At 43.6% G+C, this 19,780-nt stretch overlaps 1 protein-coding gene across 1 annotated transcript; it reads right to left on the bottom strand.

Annotated features, from left to right (window-relative positions):
- Positions 1-7,742: 7,742 nt before the first annotated feature.
- LOC143852417 (uncharacterized) lies at positions 7,743-9,447 on the bottom strand. Its single transcript, XM_077361797.1, has 2 exons — positions 8,527-9,447; positions 7,743-8,348 (listed from the first exon to the last, which is right to left on the bottom strand). The coding sequence occupies exons 1-2, from the start codon at positions 9,445-9,447 to the stop codon at positions 7,743-7,745; spliced, it is 1,527 nt and encodes a 508-aa protein (XP_077217912.1).
- Positions 9,448-19,780: the final 10,333 nt, after the last annotated feature.

A 19,780-nucleotide genomic window follows, 5' to 3' on the forward strand; every position in this document is an offset into this window, starting at 1 on the left:
ATCCAAGATATACGCTTTGTCCAACCCTTTTATACTCAAAAAAAGATCCAAAGAACTCTCCAATAATCCTTGATTGTGTGATGCCTTGGAGAAGAAGAAGGAATTCAAGAATTCCTTTTGTGAAGAACACTTGAGAGAGAGATGAATACACTTCAAAAGAGAGGAGGTTTTTTTCTCTTTTTTTTTTGGAGGAGAGAGAAAAATGACGAATTTGGATTTTTTTGGATCCTTCATAGGATTGTTTGCTTGATTTTTATACAAAAAAGCTAGGGTTAAGAGAGAAATAGTAGTTTCCAATGTGAGAGCTCTCATTTTTGGCTTGTTTCCAATTTTTCCCTCTTGCTTTCTTTCTTTCTTGTTTCCAAATTGGATTTGATTCCAATCTTAATTTCTTGTCAATCAAGACATGCTATTATCATTCCACATTGCTTCTTTGGAAGAAAACCTTTTTAAGCAATCATTCCTCTTTTCCTTCTTTCCTTCTTTTCTTTTTTAATTTTTTAATTTTTCTTTTAACAAATATGATGTCACCATTGTGACATCATCAAGGTTGGGTGTTCAACTCATGTCGGTCAGCCATGTGGGGCTCCCACCATAGTGGTCGATCCATATGGGTGAACCTACATGAGCTCCATCTTTGCGGGCTTTAGCCCAATGGGCCATTTCACACGGGTTTCGAGTTTTTCCGTAAAAATTCAATAAAATCTTTCTAAATTCAACATTCTATATATGGACCCAACCCATTTGACATTTATGGTGCATCCCTCACACATGATCTGACCATCTTTTTTTGGAAAACAACTTTTCGGACCAAAATGCCCCTATTTGACTGTTAGACATCCAAATGCGACCAAAATATCCTCAGATTGGTTCACCCCTAAAGGGAAAAATTAAAAATGGAAAGTCTTGTGGTCAAACTTCAAAAATATAAACTTTTAAAATTGGGTCCTTTCGGTGAGTAATATTAAACAGGATCATTTGGTATCCCCTGAAAATACCCAAAATGCCCTCAACACTTAGAATTTCCAAATTTAGTGAAACCCCTGAGAAATTCTAAATTTAGCAGGTTTTCAAAATTTAGGAAATCATTCATAATCTCTCAGACATATTTCGGGGATCAAAAGAATTACACAGGAAAAGACCAAATTACCCCGAGGTGCTAGAATTTGGCGAGACTAGGGAAAATCCTGAGAAATTCCAAAAATAGCAGATTTTCAAAAATTTAGACTCAAGATTTCTTAGACACAACTTAGGGACCAAATATAATATATTGAAAATGTCTAAAATATCCCCGAAGTACAAGACTAAGAGAAAATCTTGAGAGATCTAAATTTAGCAGGGTTCCCAAATCTTATGAAATTACTCCTAATCCATCAGCCGTACCCTCAAGATGGTTTTGGATATATGAGAAATGATTGAAATATCCATAAGATGATGCAAATGTGGAAGCCCCATGAGTTTCTAAAAATAGCAGCTTTTTCAAAATTTGTAAAATCACTCAAGATTTCTTAAATATAACTCGGGGCTCAAACGAGACACATCGGGAATGACCAAAATACCCCTGCAGTGCAAAATAGGCAAAAATGAGGGAAACCCTGAAAATTCTAAAAATAGCAGGTTTTTTCATTTGCTTGGAAACTTGAACTTTCATCTCTCAGAGGCCAAAGAAACCCCCTAGAGACCTTCAGGATCGCGAATCAACTTCAAAACGCCCATAATGAAATGAAATCTACCATAAAATACATGGATGCCTAATCCTAGGTGAAATATGGACTCGAAACTTGACAAACTACCAAATCTTTTACTTTTTTAAAGTCTAGCAAAATGGGGGTGTCTACAACAGCAAGTGCCGATTTTACCCCCAACATATTGCCCCCCACTTCCTCGAGCCATCTTTGGGTCAAGGAAGTAGTTTGGGGATTCTTCTGTTCTGTAGGGAGTTTGTTCGGTACCGAATGATGTTATGAATGTGTATCTTGTATGAATCATCCTACCTCGATTGCTTAATTAGTGAGGCAAACTAAGTCTCATAAATATAGACTAATTAATTCTCTTTGTCATCGCTATTCATTAGGGAAGAGTCGAATCTTCTTCGATAAGTGATAAAACGGCTGTAACCATAATGACGCGATGGGAAAGGACCCCTTCATAATGGATGCATCTTTTCTAGGGGAAAATGGCAGCGTGACACGTGGCAAGGAGGCAAAAAAAATCCAAAGGTCACTTGTTAGCACTTAATGCGTTTTTCCCTCCCTTCTACTTCTATATATACAGGTCTCATCTTTAGATTCTGTCCTCAGAAAATCTTTCTAACAGAGACTCGTTCCTTTCTTTTCTTTTCTTTTTTCAAGATGTCTAAGTCCTTTGGTAGCTTCTCCTCACTCAACAAGGGAAAGGGGAAGGTAGGCCCTTCCTCCTCCAAGATTAGAGGTTCCTTTCCTCCTCCACCTGATTTCCCCTCTCGCCGCACCCCACCCTCCTTGTCCTAAGAGGAGTCCATGGGGATATACGTTTCTTGAAAATGTTCTTTATTTCTTTCTGTACATCGCGAGGGAATGGAGATGTGTGAGAGGATGTTGGCCCTAGAGAGGGAGAACATCTATCTGCGCGCCGCCAATCTTAGCCTGAAGGAGCAAGTGGATAGGCTCAATAAACAGCTAGCTGAGTATGAGACCGACTCCTTGAAGGCTTCTCCCCCCCCCCCCCACAGGCTTAATAGCGAGGATGACTCGAACCAGGAGAACTCTCCTCATGATTGGTCTGACTAGGTGGGCTACCCTTTTAAAGGACTTCTCAGGATCCCTTCTTTCTGTTTTCCATCACCTTTCTTATTTTACATGTTCATAGGCCACGGGGCCTTTTCCATGTAAATATTTTGAAGCTTTAATGAAAAAGGTTGACTTTTCTGCTAGTATCTGTTGTTCATAATATTTTCATTTTGCCCTTACCATTTGCTTGCTTTGATCCAAGCTGTATGTTGTTCGAGTCATGAACTTAATACCACGTTGTGGTACGATATTCAACGTTTAAAAGCATAGCCAAGTATGTAGATTAATATTCATCTCACGATATCGACCGACTTACTCCAATGATGGCCGATCAATTTTGACACGCGACCGGCGAAGTGAAACGGGCCATCATAATTTTCTCGTTTTTCATTATGTATCATTAAGAGCCGTCAAATCACTCTTGATGGGATGGCAGTCCTTATCATGGGGATACGATGGGAGAGGATACTTCCATCATGATCGCTTTTTCTTGGGGCAAGTGGCAATGTGCCATGTGTCAGAAGAGGGCGGGAGAATCCAAAGAATATCTTTTTCACTGCCTTTCAAATTCTATCTAAAATGAGGTTTTTCTAAACTATTCATTCTTAAGATCTTTTTGACAATGACCCATTTCTTCTTCCCCTTTCTCTTTTTTTTTTTTTTGCTTCCTCCACTGCCATGGCTGAAAACCAGGATTTGGATCTCTCCACCCCTGGGCTTTTCGAAGCCTAAGCCATTGACGTCGAGGCTATTCCAGAGGTGGATGTTATCCCTATATCTTCACCAGAACCGCCAGTAGAACCAGTGGCTAAGAGAATCAAGAGGGCTTCTTGAGGGAAAGAGATAATAAAAAGTAAGACTGCTGCACCTCCACCTCTTCCACCACCAGGATTTTATACGTGTAAATGTAGAATGAAAATGAATTCATTGATCATTCCATATAAGTCAATTAAGATATTGTATGAAAGTATGATTCCTTCTATTCTCATCTGGCCACCAACAGGGCACCGGAGAGGGCTGGGCCTTCTTCTCCCGCCCAATCGGACGCTCAATGCGAGATGTCCGATCTGAAAGGGATGGGACTGTTTGCCCGTAACTACCGGCGTTCGGCAAGGCGTGCCAAGGACTAGAGGATAGCGTTTGCGGGCCGGTTCATAGAACTGGCGCAGGAGGTGTGTGACTTAGAGATGAAAACAGCAACACGTGTCGTGTTCCTAGATATTAACGCCTCACATCTCCCATCATTGCACTGAAAATAATGACGGTTGCTACTATAATCAAGAGTGTCGATCCCCAAGGTGTTAACCATCAAAAGTTAAAAGGTATGGTCATTTTCATCCGGTACTGATCAATAAGAAAATGACAAAGATGACCATCTTCTAACTAGCGGTAGTGGACCGCTTTTCGGGGTTGAGGCGAGATAATCAAAATGAACTCGTGACTCAATGAATGTGCATTACAGAATGACATATCTAAGTAAAGTCGGATTCCTATTAATCTGTTCGACTGATTACATCTGGGGACTTCGAGGTCAGTGTCATAAGAACAAAAGTTAAACAAGACAAAATAAATCACTGTAGTCAGCAAAAAGAAGGTAAAGATCATCCGCGCCTGTGCCATCAACAAAAAGGAGCCCTCCCCAGATTCTGAGAAAAGTGCAAAGAACAATGTTCTCGCCTCCTCAATAATAAAACCAGAACCCAGGGGCACCGAGCGACATCACTCGGTAAGCTCTACCGCGGAAGAGGCTCCCGAGGGACCAGCATCTCCCGATAGAGCTTCGAGGCGGGCACGCCCTGGTTTTTTCCCGCCTAAGGGTTCTACCCCATTTATAAGGCTTTTTCCTCTTTTCATTTTTACCAAAAGCCTTTTTACCCATCGAATTTGTTTCAAGGGTGGTGGACAAGAGTAGCGAAACTTTCCTCGCCTTGTAAGGCTCATCTGGTACCCTCATCCCTGCGAAAACCCGTAAGTTCTTCTCCTATTCTTTCTGATATTTCTGCCCTTAAACATGTCTGATGCTTCAGACTCACAAAATCCATCTGGGAGTGTAGGACACATGGAGAACTCAGAGTCTCCTCATAAAGTAGATTCAGAGGAAGGGTTTGGGGACAAGGCCAGCGCTAGTGAGCCACCGGCTCCGGCGAAATCTTGTAAGAAAAGAAACCCTACTAGGAAGGAAAGGGCCCCGAGATTGTCCAAAAAGACCAAAACCGATTCGGGGGGAACCAGTGAGGTTTATAAACCTGATGACATTTCCCTGGGTTTGAGAATGAAAATATCATTTGGGGAACAACACATTGCCCTAACTAAAGAGTCGGCCGATTTTTTCAAGGATATGGGAGACATTGGAGGGCCTCATAGGCCGGAGATATTTGCATCTTGGTAGGAAAGAATGTAGATAATATCTGCGGGGAGTACCTCATTCCCGATGATTATTTTATTCGGATACCCAGCTCCACCGAGCGAGCTTGCGAGAGTTCGGTCACGGGTGAAACGGCCTTTTACCTAGAGGCCTTTCGCGGAGGTCTACGATTCCCCATGGCGGAAATAATTCCTCAAATTTTCAAATTTTATGTAATAGCTCCCTCTCAAGTCTTTCCGAACAGTTGGAGAAATTTACTGGCCTACTTAGCCAAAAGCAAACTTTTGAATGCTGATGTGTCGGTTGACATCTTCCGTCGGTGTTTTAAACTGGTGGATGATGGGGGATAGCTGACCATCATGCATCGCCGGAACATAATGATTGGGGCGAAAACCCCTTCTTCAATCAAAGGGTGGAAGAATGAGTTTGTTTTCATTCGGCCTCCAACGGGCGCTGGATGGAATTTTCCTTTTGATTGGAGAAAACCCTCAGCAGATAGATTAAGTGTTTTGCCGAAGCTAGGAGATATGGGAAGTAAGATTTTCAGGTCCATCTCATCGGGCTTTAAGATTGACACCTGGGAGTTCAAAGACCAAGAGAAGCTTGTAGAATTTGGCTTGTGCCGTGAGGTAGGTCGCCCCAGAGTTCCCATCAAGGGGCTCGGATCAGCTAAAAGCGGTAATTCTCGTTTCTGCTTTTTATTCATTCGGTTGTGCCCTTGTTGAAAATTCTAATAATTATGTTTCTTTATATAGGAATTGCGTCTCAACAAGCGGGTGTTCCTGAGAGGGGGGAAGTCCCAGAAAAAATCCCGGCTCCTGAAAGGAGTAGAGAGTCCGAGAAGGATAAAATCCCTGAAGGGAGTTGCGCTCTTCCTCGTCCGGCTCCCGTGATATCAGCAGCGACTTTGGAGATGGCCCGAAGAGCCAGATATGGAGGGAAACAACCCGGTACCACTCCTCCTTTGATGACTCTTTTTGAGAAATCTAAAGAACCGTCTGGAGGAGAACTGCTTGACCCGGGGAAGAAACTCAAGGAGAGTACTTCCGGGGTTCCGACTGATGGGGGTCCCAGCAATCTTTCCTCTCCCTTAACCGTTGACGGGAGTAGGCGAACACAACTTCTCTTTCATCGTGTCGACCTTCCGGAAGGGGACACCCAGGTTCGAGGAGACCCCTTTATTCCTTCTTTGAAGGTTGGGACAAAGACTCGGCAATCCATAACCCAAGGGTCGGGGTAGAAATGTGTTTGAACTGCGTACTCCCGAGTGATAAGGAAGAGTTACGAAAATTGAGCGCCGAGGCTTTAAGCCGCTTCTTCCTTCACCAACAGGAGATAGTAAGTATAACCGAACCTTTCTTTTTTCCTTTTTCCCTTCATATTTGCTTGGACTCATTCCCCGCTATCCCTTGCTAGATGAGCGATCTCAGCGCCGTAGCTTCAAACAGTATCATGGATACGTTGGCAGACAATCTACAACTTTGGAATGCGGTTAGCGGGCTAGAGGGAAAAAATGGTTCTTTACAAGACAGAGTTGCAGAATTGGAGGGAAAGGAGAAAACCGATGCAGAGGCCATTGCCGTGCTCCGAAAGGACTTGGAGGACACGCAAAGGAAACTCAAAACGTCGGAGGAGGCCGTTAGCGATCTAGCTTGAGATCAGTCGGTAGTCGAGGCAGAGGCAATTTCCAAGTTTAAGGAAAGCGAGGATTTTGGTTTTGAACTGGCATTCCACACTCTCGACTTTGAAGTGAGGGGGTTCAAAGAATACAAGAGGCAAGTTCTGCAAATTATGCCCGATTTTCCGGTAGAACGCTTCACCGCCCCTAAGATCGATACCGTGGCTACTGACTCTCCGATCATTGCCGAATTGAACCCTCCTTCTGCTAATGTGTAAAGTTTGGTTAAACTTATTTGGTTTGTAATATTTGCCTCATGATGGGGTATATACTTTGTGTTGGTGTGCTTTTGTTAGCACTTTTTGATACTTACAAGCAATTTTATATTTGTACGAGCTGTATTCCTCAACTTTATGGGGGAATAAGACTTGTACTTTTTAATTTTATAATCTTCCTACCTTTCCTCTGTGAGGGACGGGGTTTTCTTTTATTACTCTGGTTACTCCTTTCTTATTTTATTAAAAATAAAGAGGGGGAATCCAATTAAAGAAGTGGCCGGATCTTTGGTCCGTATTTTTCTTACGTGGAGTGGGCCGAACCTTCGGTCCTGTTCCCATTTCTTTTAGGGATTCGATCTCTTGTTCCTTTATAAAGGTAACAATTTTCGGGTACTCCCTTTGTGCTTTGCACATCGGTCGTCTTTCTTCGATTGATCAATTCAAAGTAGACTGACCCGCCCTCCTTTTATGAGGAGGGAACTCATATCCAGTGATATTCTTAGTGGTCTCTGGGATGATCAACCTCGGTCGCACTTCTCATATCATCTGGTTTGATCTAAGGATCAGGGCATCGGGTCCTCCTGTCTAATGGGTCGGACGAGTGTCTCACCCTACTCGGCCGGCTTTTTTGCTCGGTCAGTAGGCATTAACCTTAAAAGGTTAATTGATGTAATGACATCAAGTCCTCCTGTCTAATGGGTTGGACTAGTGCCTCACCCTGAAACCTCTGCCCGTCGGAGTACCAGATCTCCTTCCTTAAGAGCTCTTTCTTTCATCCGATGGTTGTAGTACCGAGTGACCCTCTGCTGGTATGTGGTAACTCTGATTCGAGATTTTTCTCTAGTCTCCTCTACGAGATCCAAATTGCTCCTCATGAGTTCATCGTTCGTTTGTTCGGTGTAGCCTTCGACTCTTGGAGAGGGAATGGCTATCTCGACCGAAATAATTGCCTCAACACCGAATGCTAGGTTGAATGGAGATTCGCTCGTTGCGGTGCGTGGGGTAGTTCGGTAGGCCCTCAGGACATTCGGTAACTCTGATGCCCAAATGTTTTTGGTGTCTTCAACTCTCTTTTTAAAACTTTGAAGGAGAATCCGGTTGGTTACCTCGACTTGCCCATTCGCCTGTGGATGTCCAACCGAAGTGAATCTTTGTTCGATCATGAGTCTTTCACAAAAAGTCCTGAATTGCTCACTAGCAAATTGGGGCCCATTGTCCGTAACCAATACTCTCGGTATCCCATATCGGTATATAATGTCATGGTAGAAAAAGGTTTCTGTCACTTTAGAGGTGGCCTTTTTTACTGCTTTGGCCTCTACCTATTTGGTGAAATAGTCTATCACAACATACAACATCGTATGCCCACCGACTGATGGTGGAAATGGGCCTAACGGATCCATTCCCCACATCGCAAAAGGAATTGGACTGGAGATAGGGGAGTATTGGGTTGCTGGCTGGCGAGGTACTGATGAAAATTCACTGCTCGCAATTCTTGACGTAATTCTGAGCATCCTCAAGTATGGTCGGCCAGAAGAATCCTCTACGAAGGATCTTATGAGCCAGCACCTTGCCCCCCAAGTGGTGTCCACATATGCCTTCATATACTTCTGCTATCGCTCGGTCGGTGTCTGTGGGTCGGAGACATTTTAGTAGCTGCCAAGAAAACGATCGCTTATATAGCGCTTCACCTTTGAGGATGTAAGGGGCGGACTTGGCAGTAATTCTCCTTGCTTCTTTTCGGTCTTCTGGCAAGGTACCGTCTCTAAGGTATTGTATAATGGGGTCCATCCAGCTGGTTTCGTGAACGATATGGGCAATCTCCTCTTTCTCGATGCTGGGACGGGAGAGTATCTCAGCGTATACATTCCCCCAGTTGGTGGTGCCGAAGGAGGCTATTTTAGAAAGAGTGTCGGCCCTTGCATTAAGAGGTCTAGAAATCTGTACAATCTCGAATTCTTTGAAAAGGGATATTTTTGCCCTCACCTTTTCTAGATATTTGAGCATCCTTTGGTCTTTTGCCTCATAAAGGCCATTGATATGTCCAACAATGAGTTGTGAATCACTATGGGCCTTTAATCGATCGGCTTCCAATTCCAGGGCCAGTGATAGTCCGACCAAGAGTGCCTCATACTCAGCCTCATTGTTGGAAGCATTGAAGTCGAGTTTCAGGGCATATTCTACTAGGAATCTATCGGGTCCGGCCAAGACTAATCCTGCCCCATTGCCATCTGAGTTGGCTGATCCATCGACGAACATCATCCATGGAAACTGTTTTTCTTCATATTTTATCTCCTCTTTCCCCCCCCCCCTCGAGTCATTGGTCGGAGCCGTGCATTCCACGACAAAGTCAGCAAGTACTTGTGACTTAATGGCAGGGCGGGGTCGTACATGTATGTCAAATTCGCCCAGTTCGACCATCCAGTTGATTAGCCGCCCAGAAGTATCAGGCTTCTGCAAGATCTTACGCAATGGTTGGTCGGTGAGGACAACTATGCTGTGAGCTTGAAAATATGGGCACAATTTCCGGGCGGCAATGATCACAGCGAATGCAAACTTCTCGATATTTTGATACCTGGTTTCGGCGTCGTGGAGGACACGGCTAACATAATATATAGGGTGTTATGTCCTTTGTTCTTGCCTGATAAGCATAGCACTTACGGCTAAGGGGCTTACCGCTAGGTAAAGATATAACTCTTCATTCAGTAACGGTTTCATTAACACTGGAGGAGATTGGAGATATTGCTTTAGCATGTCGAATGTGTCCTGGCATTCATTTGTCCATTGAAAATCTGTGATATTTCTGAGTATCTTGAAGAACGGGAGGCATTCTCAGCCGATTTGGACATGAATCGACTCAAAGCCGCTATCCTTCCTGCGAGTCGTTGTACCTCGTTCACGGTTCTTGGTGGCGTCATATCGAGGATGGCTTGTATTTTCTCAGGGTTAGCTTCGATACCTCGTTTGCTCACCATGAATCCGAGGAACTTGTCGGATGTCACCCCAAATGCACATATCGAGGGGTTGAGCTTCATCTGGTATTTCCGTAATACAGTGAAAGCCTCCTGGAGGTCGGTGACATGGTCTGTAGTTTTGTAGCTTTTAACAAGCATATCATCAACATATACCTCCATGTTCCGGCCGATCTGTGGTGCGAAAATTTTATTGACTAACCTTTGATACGTGGCTCCCTCGTTTTTGAGACCAAAGGGCATGACTTTGTAACAAAATAGACCTTGCTATGTGACAAAAGATGTTTTAGGGATATCAGGGGAGTACATACGTATCTGATTATATCCGGAGAAGGCATCCATGAAGCTGAGCATCTCATGGTCGGATGTAGCATCTATCAACATGTCAATTCAGGGAAGGGGGTAGTGGTCCTTCGGACAGGACTTATTCAGGTTAGTAAAATCGACGCATATCATCCATTTCCCGCTCGGTTTTTTTACCATTACTACATTGGCGAGCCATTCCGGATAATGTATTTCTCGGACGACTTGTAGAAGTTTATCGACCTCCTCCTTTATGGCCTTCTGTCGCTCGGGAGTGAAATTTCGTCCCTTTTGTTTGACGGGCTTGTAAGAGGGATCGACACTGAGCCGGTGGACGGCAACGTCCGTCATGATACCTGGCATATCTAAAGCGGACCATGCAAAAACATCTGCGTTAGTTCTCAAGAAATTGACCAGGTTGGTTCGGGGCTTACCAGTGAGGAGTGAGCCGATCTGGACCGTTCTTTCATCATTTTCTCCGAACAATGGTATCTAGGTTAGTTCCTCTACCGGTTCTCCATGTGTCTGGTGGGTATCCGAACGTGGGTCGGTGCCGGCTATTTGGAAAGCTTATTTTGCTTCTTTGACCACTTTGGTGTAATCAGCATAGCAGTTCCTAGCTCATTCCTGATCTTCTTTTACCTCGCCGACTCCTGCTTTTGTAGGGAATTTGATTTTCAGATGGGGTGTTGAGACAACCGCTTCAAGCTTGTTTAGAGCCGGACATCCTATAAAGACGTTATAAGTGGAGGGGACCTTAACAATCAGGAAAGTTTGCATGATGGTTTTCTGTTGAGGCTCGGTGCCAAACGTTATAGGTAGGTTAATCCTTCCTTCGATACTAATTGAGCCGCCGAAAAAATCATAGATGGACCATTCTACCGGTGTAAGTTTGTCCAACCCCAAGTGCATTTCTTTGAAAGCATTGTAATGTAAGATATTGACAGAGCTACCGGTGTCTATCATTACTTTACTCACATTGAAATTGGCAATAATGAGGCGGACGACGATCGCATCGCCGTGAGGGAGGGAAACATCGTCGTAGTCTTTTTCGGAAAAGACTATTTGCTCCCTACTGTCAGTAGGATCAGATCGCAACTTCTTTGTCGAGGCTTCCACCGCATGGATTTGGGCGGCATAGGCTTTCTGTCCAGAAATTGTTGGTCCTTCTTATGCCAATCCTCCAGCGATGACATCGATACTTCCTGCAATTCTAGGTGGAGCGACGGTCCCTATGTCCGGGAGTTGTTCAATCTCGGAAATATGTCTGTTTGGATCATTTCCGACGGTTGGTTGGGTTGGATTGGAAGGATTGATCATCTTCGGAATCTCAGGTTTATGAGAAGGTCCATTATGCTTCGAGTTCAACAAGTATTTATCGACACGCCCGAGCCCTACCAGCCTTTCAACTTCATTCTTCAGGTTATAACAATCATCTGTAGTGTGGCCATCGTCGCCGTGAAAATGGCAATATTTACTAGTATTGTGTTTTCGGCCGGTACCTTTCATCTTTGGTAGCCATTGGAGATCTTCCTTTCCTCGGATTTCGTAAAGGACATTCGCTACAGACTTATTTAAAGGAGTGTAGTTGTACCTTTCAAACTGTTGTGAGGGAGCTCGGCTACCAGATTGCGGCGGCCTATTGTGGATCGAGGAGGTTTTCCCTGACCATTGGTTGAACGAACCTCCTCCTTCCTCTTTTCCTGAGCTTTGGCGAGCTCCAATTCTCTTTCCATGGCGAAAGATTCTTCATTGTTAACATATCGTCTGCTACCGCCATTAGCTCCTGGAGATCTCGGGGAGGGTCGATATTCAGGGCTACCTTGAGATCCCTATCGTGGACAGGCGATTTCATCGCGGCTCTAACCATCTCATGATTAGGATCCTTCATTTGTGATAATTCAGCCCTAAACCGACCTATAAAAGATCGTAAGGATTCATCCTTTCCTTGGCGGAGAGCGAGGAGCGCGTTGGCAGGTTTTTTCTGTGGCCGACTATTGGCGAAGTACATCACAAATTCCCTACCTAACTCTCGAAAAGAAGATATGGAGTTAGGTTTAAGGCGGCCGTACCAACTATTCACTCCTCTTTTCAAATATGAAGAAAAGGTGCGACACATAACGGTGTCATTAGCGCCTTTGAATTCCATCGCTCTCCGGTAGGCCTGTAGGTATTCCAATGGATTTGACGTACCATCGAAGAGATCAAGCCTCGGTAAGTCGAAATTTATCATTAATTGGGCCTGTGCTATGACTTCTACGAATGGTGATTGTACCTCATTCTCCCATTCGGTCAGGAGATCCGGCTCATAAGGTTTCTTAATGTGACGTTGCATCTCCCTGACTTGTCGTTGAAGTTCGGCGAGGAGACCCGAGTGAGGCGCAAGGATTCCATTTCTCAAATTATGATGCGGATTGTCTTGCGCGTGGTTCGGGTTTCCTACGCTGTTGGTTCTTTGGAGAACATTGTTTTGGTTCGGAATAGGCCTAAAGGTCAATTCTGGTGCCCGTCTATCGTTCGCTTCTCCGTTCCCATAATTAGGCCTGGGGCTAGTAATTGAAGCAGAAGGTGGGTGATTTATTGGCCTTCGACTACGAGGGTTTCTGCCCTCGGGCGATTCATCCTGCTCTTCTTCTAAGGGTGAGTTCCTCATATCTCTCACCTCTGCAATTAATGGGGAAACATTGACGTTTGGAGCCATTGGTTGGGGGGTGGCAGGCGCCTTAATATTTCTTGAAGGGCAGTAGAAACATCACCAACTTGTGACGCAAGTTGGTTGAACATGGTCATAGTGACTGGAGTGATATCTTCGTTGTTGGGCATTTCCTCCGGAACCTGATTCTCGGGGATTATAGCTTGTACTTGACTCTTAGTCATTCCTCTTTCGCCTTGTGGGTTAGCGACTGATTTCGAGGTTTTTGATCTTGAATTTGTCATGTAGTCCCATGGATGGCACCAATCTGATGATGCCGAAATCCGCTCTATATGATCTAGCAGTGATAGAGTTGTTCTAACAAGTAACTTGCACTCACATAAAGGTATTAAGAGTACCAGAGTTATGATGTTACAATATTTAGCTAGAAATCGGAATCACAGGTGAATTGAAGGGAAGGAGATAAAGTTCAGACGTGTTACCAACAATGTTTGATGGAGAAGGATTGGGACTGAACTTGATCTTCCCAAGCTGCCTACGTACCACTTCTTTGGGGATCAAGTCTAACGTAGTTCCATTATGAAGGTGAGGGTCCCTTTTATAGATAATAGAGTCCATGATAATTAGAATCTTACTGTTTTAGGGGTCTTTCCTTATTGGTGGACTTTCTTGGGAGATAAGTTTATATCTATTTTTAATAGATATCTTGTTTCCCTGTACAAGCAACTATGGGACTCTTTTATTTGCAAAGCCACCGCCTTAGGGCATATTGCCTCTTTGAGGGGCGGTTTGCCAATTATGAACGTTGCTATTTATGAAGGGAGGATAAGATTTATCATCTTTCCTATCTAATCAATTGGTCGGTTTCTATTTAATCGGAAGTGCCACGTGTCATTCATCCACGGTAAGTGCCGATTTTACCCCCAACAAGCGGTGCTCTCTAATCTTCTCCTCAATTGGTACCACCCCCACCTTTTTACGGATGTCTTCATAATTAATTCTATCTAACCTTGTGTGGCCGCACATCCATCTAAGCATTCGCATCTCCGCAACACTCATCTTATGCACATGAACATTTTATAATATGTAAAGACAAAATAGAAGGATTTTGAAATACATCTTTTCATAACAGTTAAGAGATAAGAATCCCTCATTATTTCAAAATTTGAGAGGGGCAAAATTAAAATAATTAAGACAAGAGAGTGTGAGTTATGCGTCAATACTGGTAGCTTTTAGACTTAAACCTATGTTTATTGCCGATATATTGACTTTATAAAGTACTTAGTGAGCTGGAGCCTTGAAGTAAGAAGCTTCGGTAATAAACTAAAACGACATATCACACGTAAAAAATTTCGGTAGAAGCATGTTCTAGTAGTTTTATATGTTTTGGCGATGTGCTTTATCCTAGTTCTTATGATAACTTTACCCAATTCTTATAGGGAACAGTGTCACTTCCTCGCTCATATAGATTAATCTATCACGAGTGTCCTGTAACTACAACCCAACTAATAATTGTTATAAACATCATAAAGAGTTTAATTACTCAACCTTCTTATGTTACTAGTTGAATGCATGCACATCATAGGGATAACACTCACATAACTTGTTATTCCCATTGAACCTAGTTATTGGGATCTCTAATTATCTAGGTTTGGTTTTTGTTATTGATTATTCAATCAACGTGCATTAGACTCATCCCTCGATTTACTTAATAATTAATTTCCAATTAGTCATTTAGTAAGACAATTTGTAATTTTTTCTTCTGATCTCACAAAATCGATTGTGACAATTCTATTCTTAAGTGGTTGTTTTATGGGAGTTTTTATATGGTGACCGACCGTCAAGTACCGTCAAAACGGTACCGCCCTTGATATGATTCAACAGCAGCCCACTTTTTAAGATGCTGCTGTTGGATCAAATATCAAGGGTGGTACTTTTGAAGTACCACCTTCACGTGACTTGACGGTCGGGCATCATATAATTTCTTGTTCTATGGAATTATGATTTTGACGAACATGATGGGGTTTCTCATTAAATAAATTATTACCTAGCCTTGCTGTTATAGCTTGACAATCGTTGTAGATTGTTATTACAGGAACTTATTTATTCCGAAGTAGAATATCCTAATGGCGTCTGAATCCGGGTCAGCGATCGCGCGGTCCGTAGAGGGCCTCCGCGGGGTCTGCAATCACAAACAAAGGGGGTCAGGGGGTCCGGGGTGGCTCCCGGACGACCACTTCGACACCCAAGTCAGATCCTTCGACCAATCAATATAAAGGACAGCGAGAAGAGGAAGGGATTTGATCAGGGTTACCAGGACCAAAACGCGGGTTCTTTTCTGGGTGAGTGCATAAGTGGGCCGGAGGGGGCTGGCAGGGAGAGTAGGATCGAGTTCCTAATCTCCTCTGTTGTTGCCTCGCCTCTTTCTCTGGTTGTTCTCCTGGAGCTGAGAATGGGGAAATCTCCCTTCAAAAACACGGATCCCCTTTCTTCTTCCTTTCCCTCCCTTTTAAAGGGAGGTGCGCGGGCCTTTTCATCATTATGGAGAGAAAACCTTCCTTTGCAGGATTGGGCCGTCCCCCTGCCTCGCCGGCGCGCGTGGCTTTGCCGGATATTTTCTTCCATAACTTGTGATGATGAGGCCTGGATGGTGACACGTGTCATGATTGCATGGTCTTTGCCATTTTCCCACGCTTTGCTTCATGATGGCTAGGCTCTCCTTGTGCATGGACGATACGTGGCGATATCTGAGAGCGACGCCGTATTTGTGTCTGTGGACCCCGATCCGAGGACGGCGAGGGAACGGGTCCCTCCTGCAATCCTCTAAGATCTCCACAAAGTGATGGAGAGCTCTGCCAAAGAACTCTCGAAACTGTTGCCACCCTCCCAGCATAGCATGAGTGGCGATATAAAAAGAAAGAGATACATCCTGATCCGGAGCCAGGGCTCGAAACCAAGATATATCTGAAAATAACTCAGAGTCGCCATCCATGGATGCGCCATGGAACCAAAACAAATGCTCTGTTTGCAATGGATAACCAGAGATACAGAAGGTCCGTGCCTGGTGACGAATGGAGAAGGTCCGAAGAGCGCCCCCAATTCACCCAAGTGCGAACACTTGGTCTCTTATGCCATTTTTCATTAACTTCGAAGAAGTTTGGGTAAAAATCATGTGAAATGGGAACAAATATCCCCGAGTGAACGTCTACCTAATCATGCATGACTCGGGGATGAAATAATAAACACACATAAAGTAAGATAAAAGATGTGTCACCTAATGACAACTAGGTTATGAGTGACATGCCTAACAGGTGTCTAAGTTCTGGTGGACGAACACATGCATGCTACAACTACAGGTATAAGGTCTGCACAAGAAAGTAAGAAAACACAACAAAATATACAACATAACAACACAACGAATCCTAAGACTCTAAACGATTTAGCCCGAGTCCTCGGATGGTCTGATGTTCATCCAAAGAAGCCTACGTATCCCTGCCTCCACGAGAATCAAGGCAACGTAGTTCTTCGCGCCTATTCTAAGCTAGGATGCCTAAGACACCTAGACATCTATCTTAGACTCGATCTAAAAGACCGGACTAGTTATTAAAGCTTCTTGAACGATTATTTAAATTCCAGTGAATTGTAGATTTTAGGACACCCTATATGCCCTAACTAAATGCAGGTTAGTCCTAAGCTAATGCGGGTGGTTCCTACAACCTATGTATAACTAGGCTGTATTTCCTAAGGAAAACAATGGGATCACTAACGCATCTTAGACCTAGTCATCAGTCGGCGATGTGAATCGCCAACTGACCGGACGGAGGCGCTCCTAGCTAGGACAAACTCCTAACTCTAATACAAACACACAACAAGCACATAACAAATCAAAGACAAACCCTAACTTTAAAACCCTCTATCTAAGACAAAGTCCTAACTCTAGAGGAAGATCTTGTTGAAAACAAGGTTTTGAAGGTTTTTGAAGAATGTTTAAAATATTATTTACAAAAGTTTGGCTGGACTTAGGATATGGATCCCAAGCTGCACTACGTACCCCGTGGAAGAGGATCAGGCCAACGTAGTTCGAAACGAACTCTCAAACTACGCTTCTAAAAGAAACACTCAATACTTTAGATGATTTTAGATTTTTCTGATTTTCAAATGTTTTTTATTTTTAAGATATTTCAATGTTTTGATGTGCTTTTTTATATTTTTTGTGATTAAAAATGTGTTAACACCCTTCGGCTAAAGGGGATCCGATAGAAGAGCCTCCTTACCCACCATATCGCAGTAAAGTAATTTGGAGGGAAACGGGATCCCTAAAGCCTAAGGGGAAAGAAATCAAAGCAGGGAGGACTAAAAACCCAAAGAAAAGAACAATCTCGAAGAGATGAAAACAAAACTAACGAGCCCTAATCAATCTCCAAAGGAGACGATATCTAACCCGCGAGGGAAAACCCTAAACAAACGATAGATGAAAAGCTTCTAACCCTAAGGGTAGACTTCTAAACAAAAGAGACAGACAAAAAATCTATAAGAAGAATTACTAAACAATCAGTCACTTAGGAATGGTCCTAACTGGCTAAACACTCTAAGAGGAGAGAATCCCTTAACCTACGAAAACTCTAAGGCAGGAAGGGAAGAGGCTGGCTCAAGATACGTTCCATCGTTGCCAAAGCCCGACAAAGTGTTCCCAAAATCGAGAGAATCCCGAAACTCAAAAAGGATCCCGAGGAACGTGCAAAGAATAGTCCCGAAAAAGAAAGAAAACCCCTCAAACCTTGTGAAGACCCTAAGATGGGGAAAATGATAGGAAGGGCAAGGGGCTGGCTCAAGAAATATTCCGTCATCGCCATTGAACTGCTACCGAAATTATTACAACTTCTAATAATAAAGCCCAACAAGAAAAATCTGTTATGATAGGGGAGCAAGGTCAATAACGGCATCTCATGGAGTTAACAAATAATATTTAAATCATTATCAAGAGCACGATTCAGACACCTTCAGGAAAACAATGCAACTCCATCCAAATAATCACACTGGATTCATTTCCCAAAGCCCCAAAGAAATTAGTTAAAGGAGGCAAAGGATGACTCCTTCAATTATCTGAACTTGATGATGAAAATGCCAAGTTGGGGTACTCTTGGGAATTAAGAGAATTAAAACTATCCAACCGAATATGACAAACGAAAGGATAATGCACTCATGGATACCACTGTAAGACTCAGCTCACGAAATAGTAAGGGGACTAATATATCACTTCTTTATTGCCGCTTGCCTTATCATTTCCGACTGATGTCTAATATACTTTGACATGCAAATAAGTAGTGATTAATCAGCCTTCCCTGCACATTCATCCCGAAGGTACCCTAAATATTTCAAGCTTCAAGCATTAGAGGAAATTCAGAAAATCCGGTCCTAACAAATCAAATTCTCGATTAACTAAACCACAGAATCACCGATTCATACTTGAAAATGCAGACCAATGATAGTTAGAAGGTTAGAAAACTACCGGAATTGAGGGTACCTTTATATGAATTGCCACTAGAGTTGGGGTGCAAAAGTAGACTGAAGAGCGGCTGGAGTTGGGGTTTCACGGCACCACAGAATGCTCAAGATGGGATCTCGACTCCTCTTCAATGGATTTGGAAACCCCAGCTAAACCCTCTCTCTCTCTCTCTCTCTTCTCTTCCCTATTCCATATCCAAACCCTAGCTCAATTACCCTCTTTCTCAATATCTCTCTGCTCAAATCTCTCTGTTTCTCTCCCTCTCTGTTTTTCTCTCTTTCTCCTTCTTTTTTTTTATGGATGGAAACGGGTTGCAGAGGGGGAGGAGGATGGTGCGGGTTTGAGAGGGTTTGGATCGGATTTTGGAGGTGGGTTTGAGAGGGTTTGGGTGGTGATGGGTTTGGTTTTGGTGGTGGTAGAGGTTGGAGTTGCAGAGGAGATGAAAGAAGGTCGGGGATGGTGAGTAAAGTGAAGTGGGTTTGGGTTCAATGGTCGGCGGTCATAGAGTGGCCCGGGTCGGAGGTTCTTCGGGGATTGGGTTTTGGGTAGGTGGTCGGAATAAATGGAGGTGGCTAAGGGTGGCGGTCGATGGTGATGAAGGCCGGAGATGGAGGTGGCTCAGATTCCGGTGATGGTGGTGGTGGTGCAGATGAAACGAAGAAGAAGATGAGGGTTTTGAATAAAACAGGGGATGGGTTTTAAAATGGGTTTAGGGGATTTTAAGAAGTGGAGATGAGGGTGGGATTGGTGGCTGGCCGGATTTAATGGTGTCTGGTGGTGGTAGATTGCAGAAATAGAGATGGCCGTTGGGTTTTAGTGGTAGGGGATGATGGCGGTTGTGATGGTTTTGCCGGATTCCGGCAAACCCACCGGAGAAGATGGGGTTTCGGCTGGAAAGTGGGGTTTGTGAGATGGGTTTTGGTGGTAAGGAAGGTGGTGGTTTGAAATTCCAAGGGTGGTCCCGAGTACGGCAACTATGAGGAGTGAAAATTAATTAGGTTTCTAACAAGTTTTAATCTTTTGAAAACTCAAACCTAAATTGGAAATTAAGAGATCAAAATGAAATTCAAGCACACAAGTTAAATCTAGAGGTGCAATGCAAAATAAAGAGCTAGAGATCAAGAGAGAGTGCACCCGAGATTTAAAGTGGTTCGGTCCTCAAAACGCAAGGCCTACTCCACTCCACCAACAAAGACCCGTTGATGGCTTCACTAAGTGATCTTCTTAACTTCGGCGAAGATCGGTGCCGATTACAAATTCCGATTACCTTTAACCTTGGTGGCAATCTTCACCACGGAGAGTGGGCTACGCTTCTCCGAA

The sequence above is a fragment of the Tasmannia lanceolata genome, unplaced genomic scaffold (genome assembly GCF_043159265.1).
Source record: "Tasmannia lanceolata isolate RefF3 unplaced genomic scaffold, GAP_Taslan_0.1 ptg000019l, whole genome shotgun sequence".
Lineage (NCBI taxonomy): Eukaryota > Viridiplantae > Streptophyta > Magnoliopsida > Canellales > Winteraceae > Tasmannia > Tasmannia lanceolata.

Excerpts from the sequence above, each read along its gene's own strand:
- LOC143852417 (XM_077361797.1), bottom strand. The coding sequence starts at position 9,447 with ATGGTCGAACTGGGCGAATTTGACATACATGTACGACCCCGCCCTGCC. Across the intron at positions 8,349-8,526 it reads TTGAGGATGCTCAGAATTAC|GTAGAGGCCAAAGCAGTAAA; the intron begins GTCAAGAATTGC and ends TTCACCAAATAG.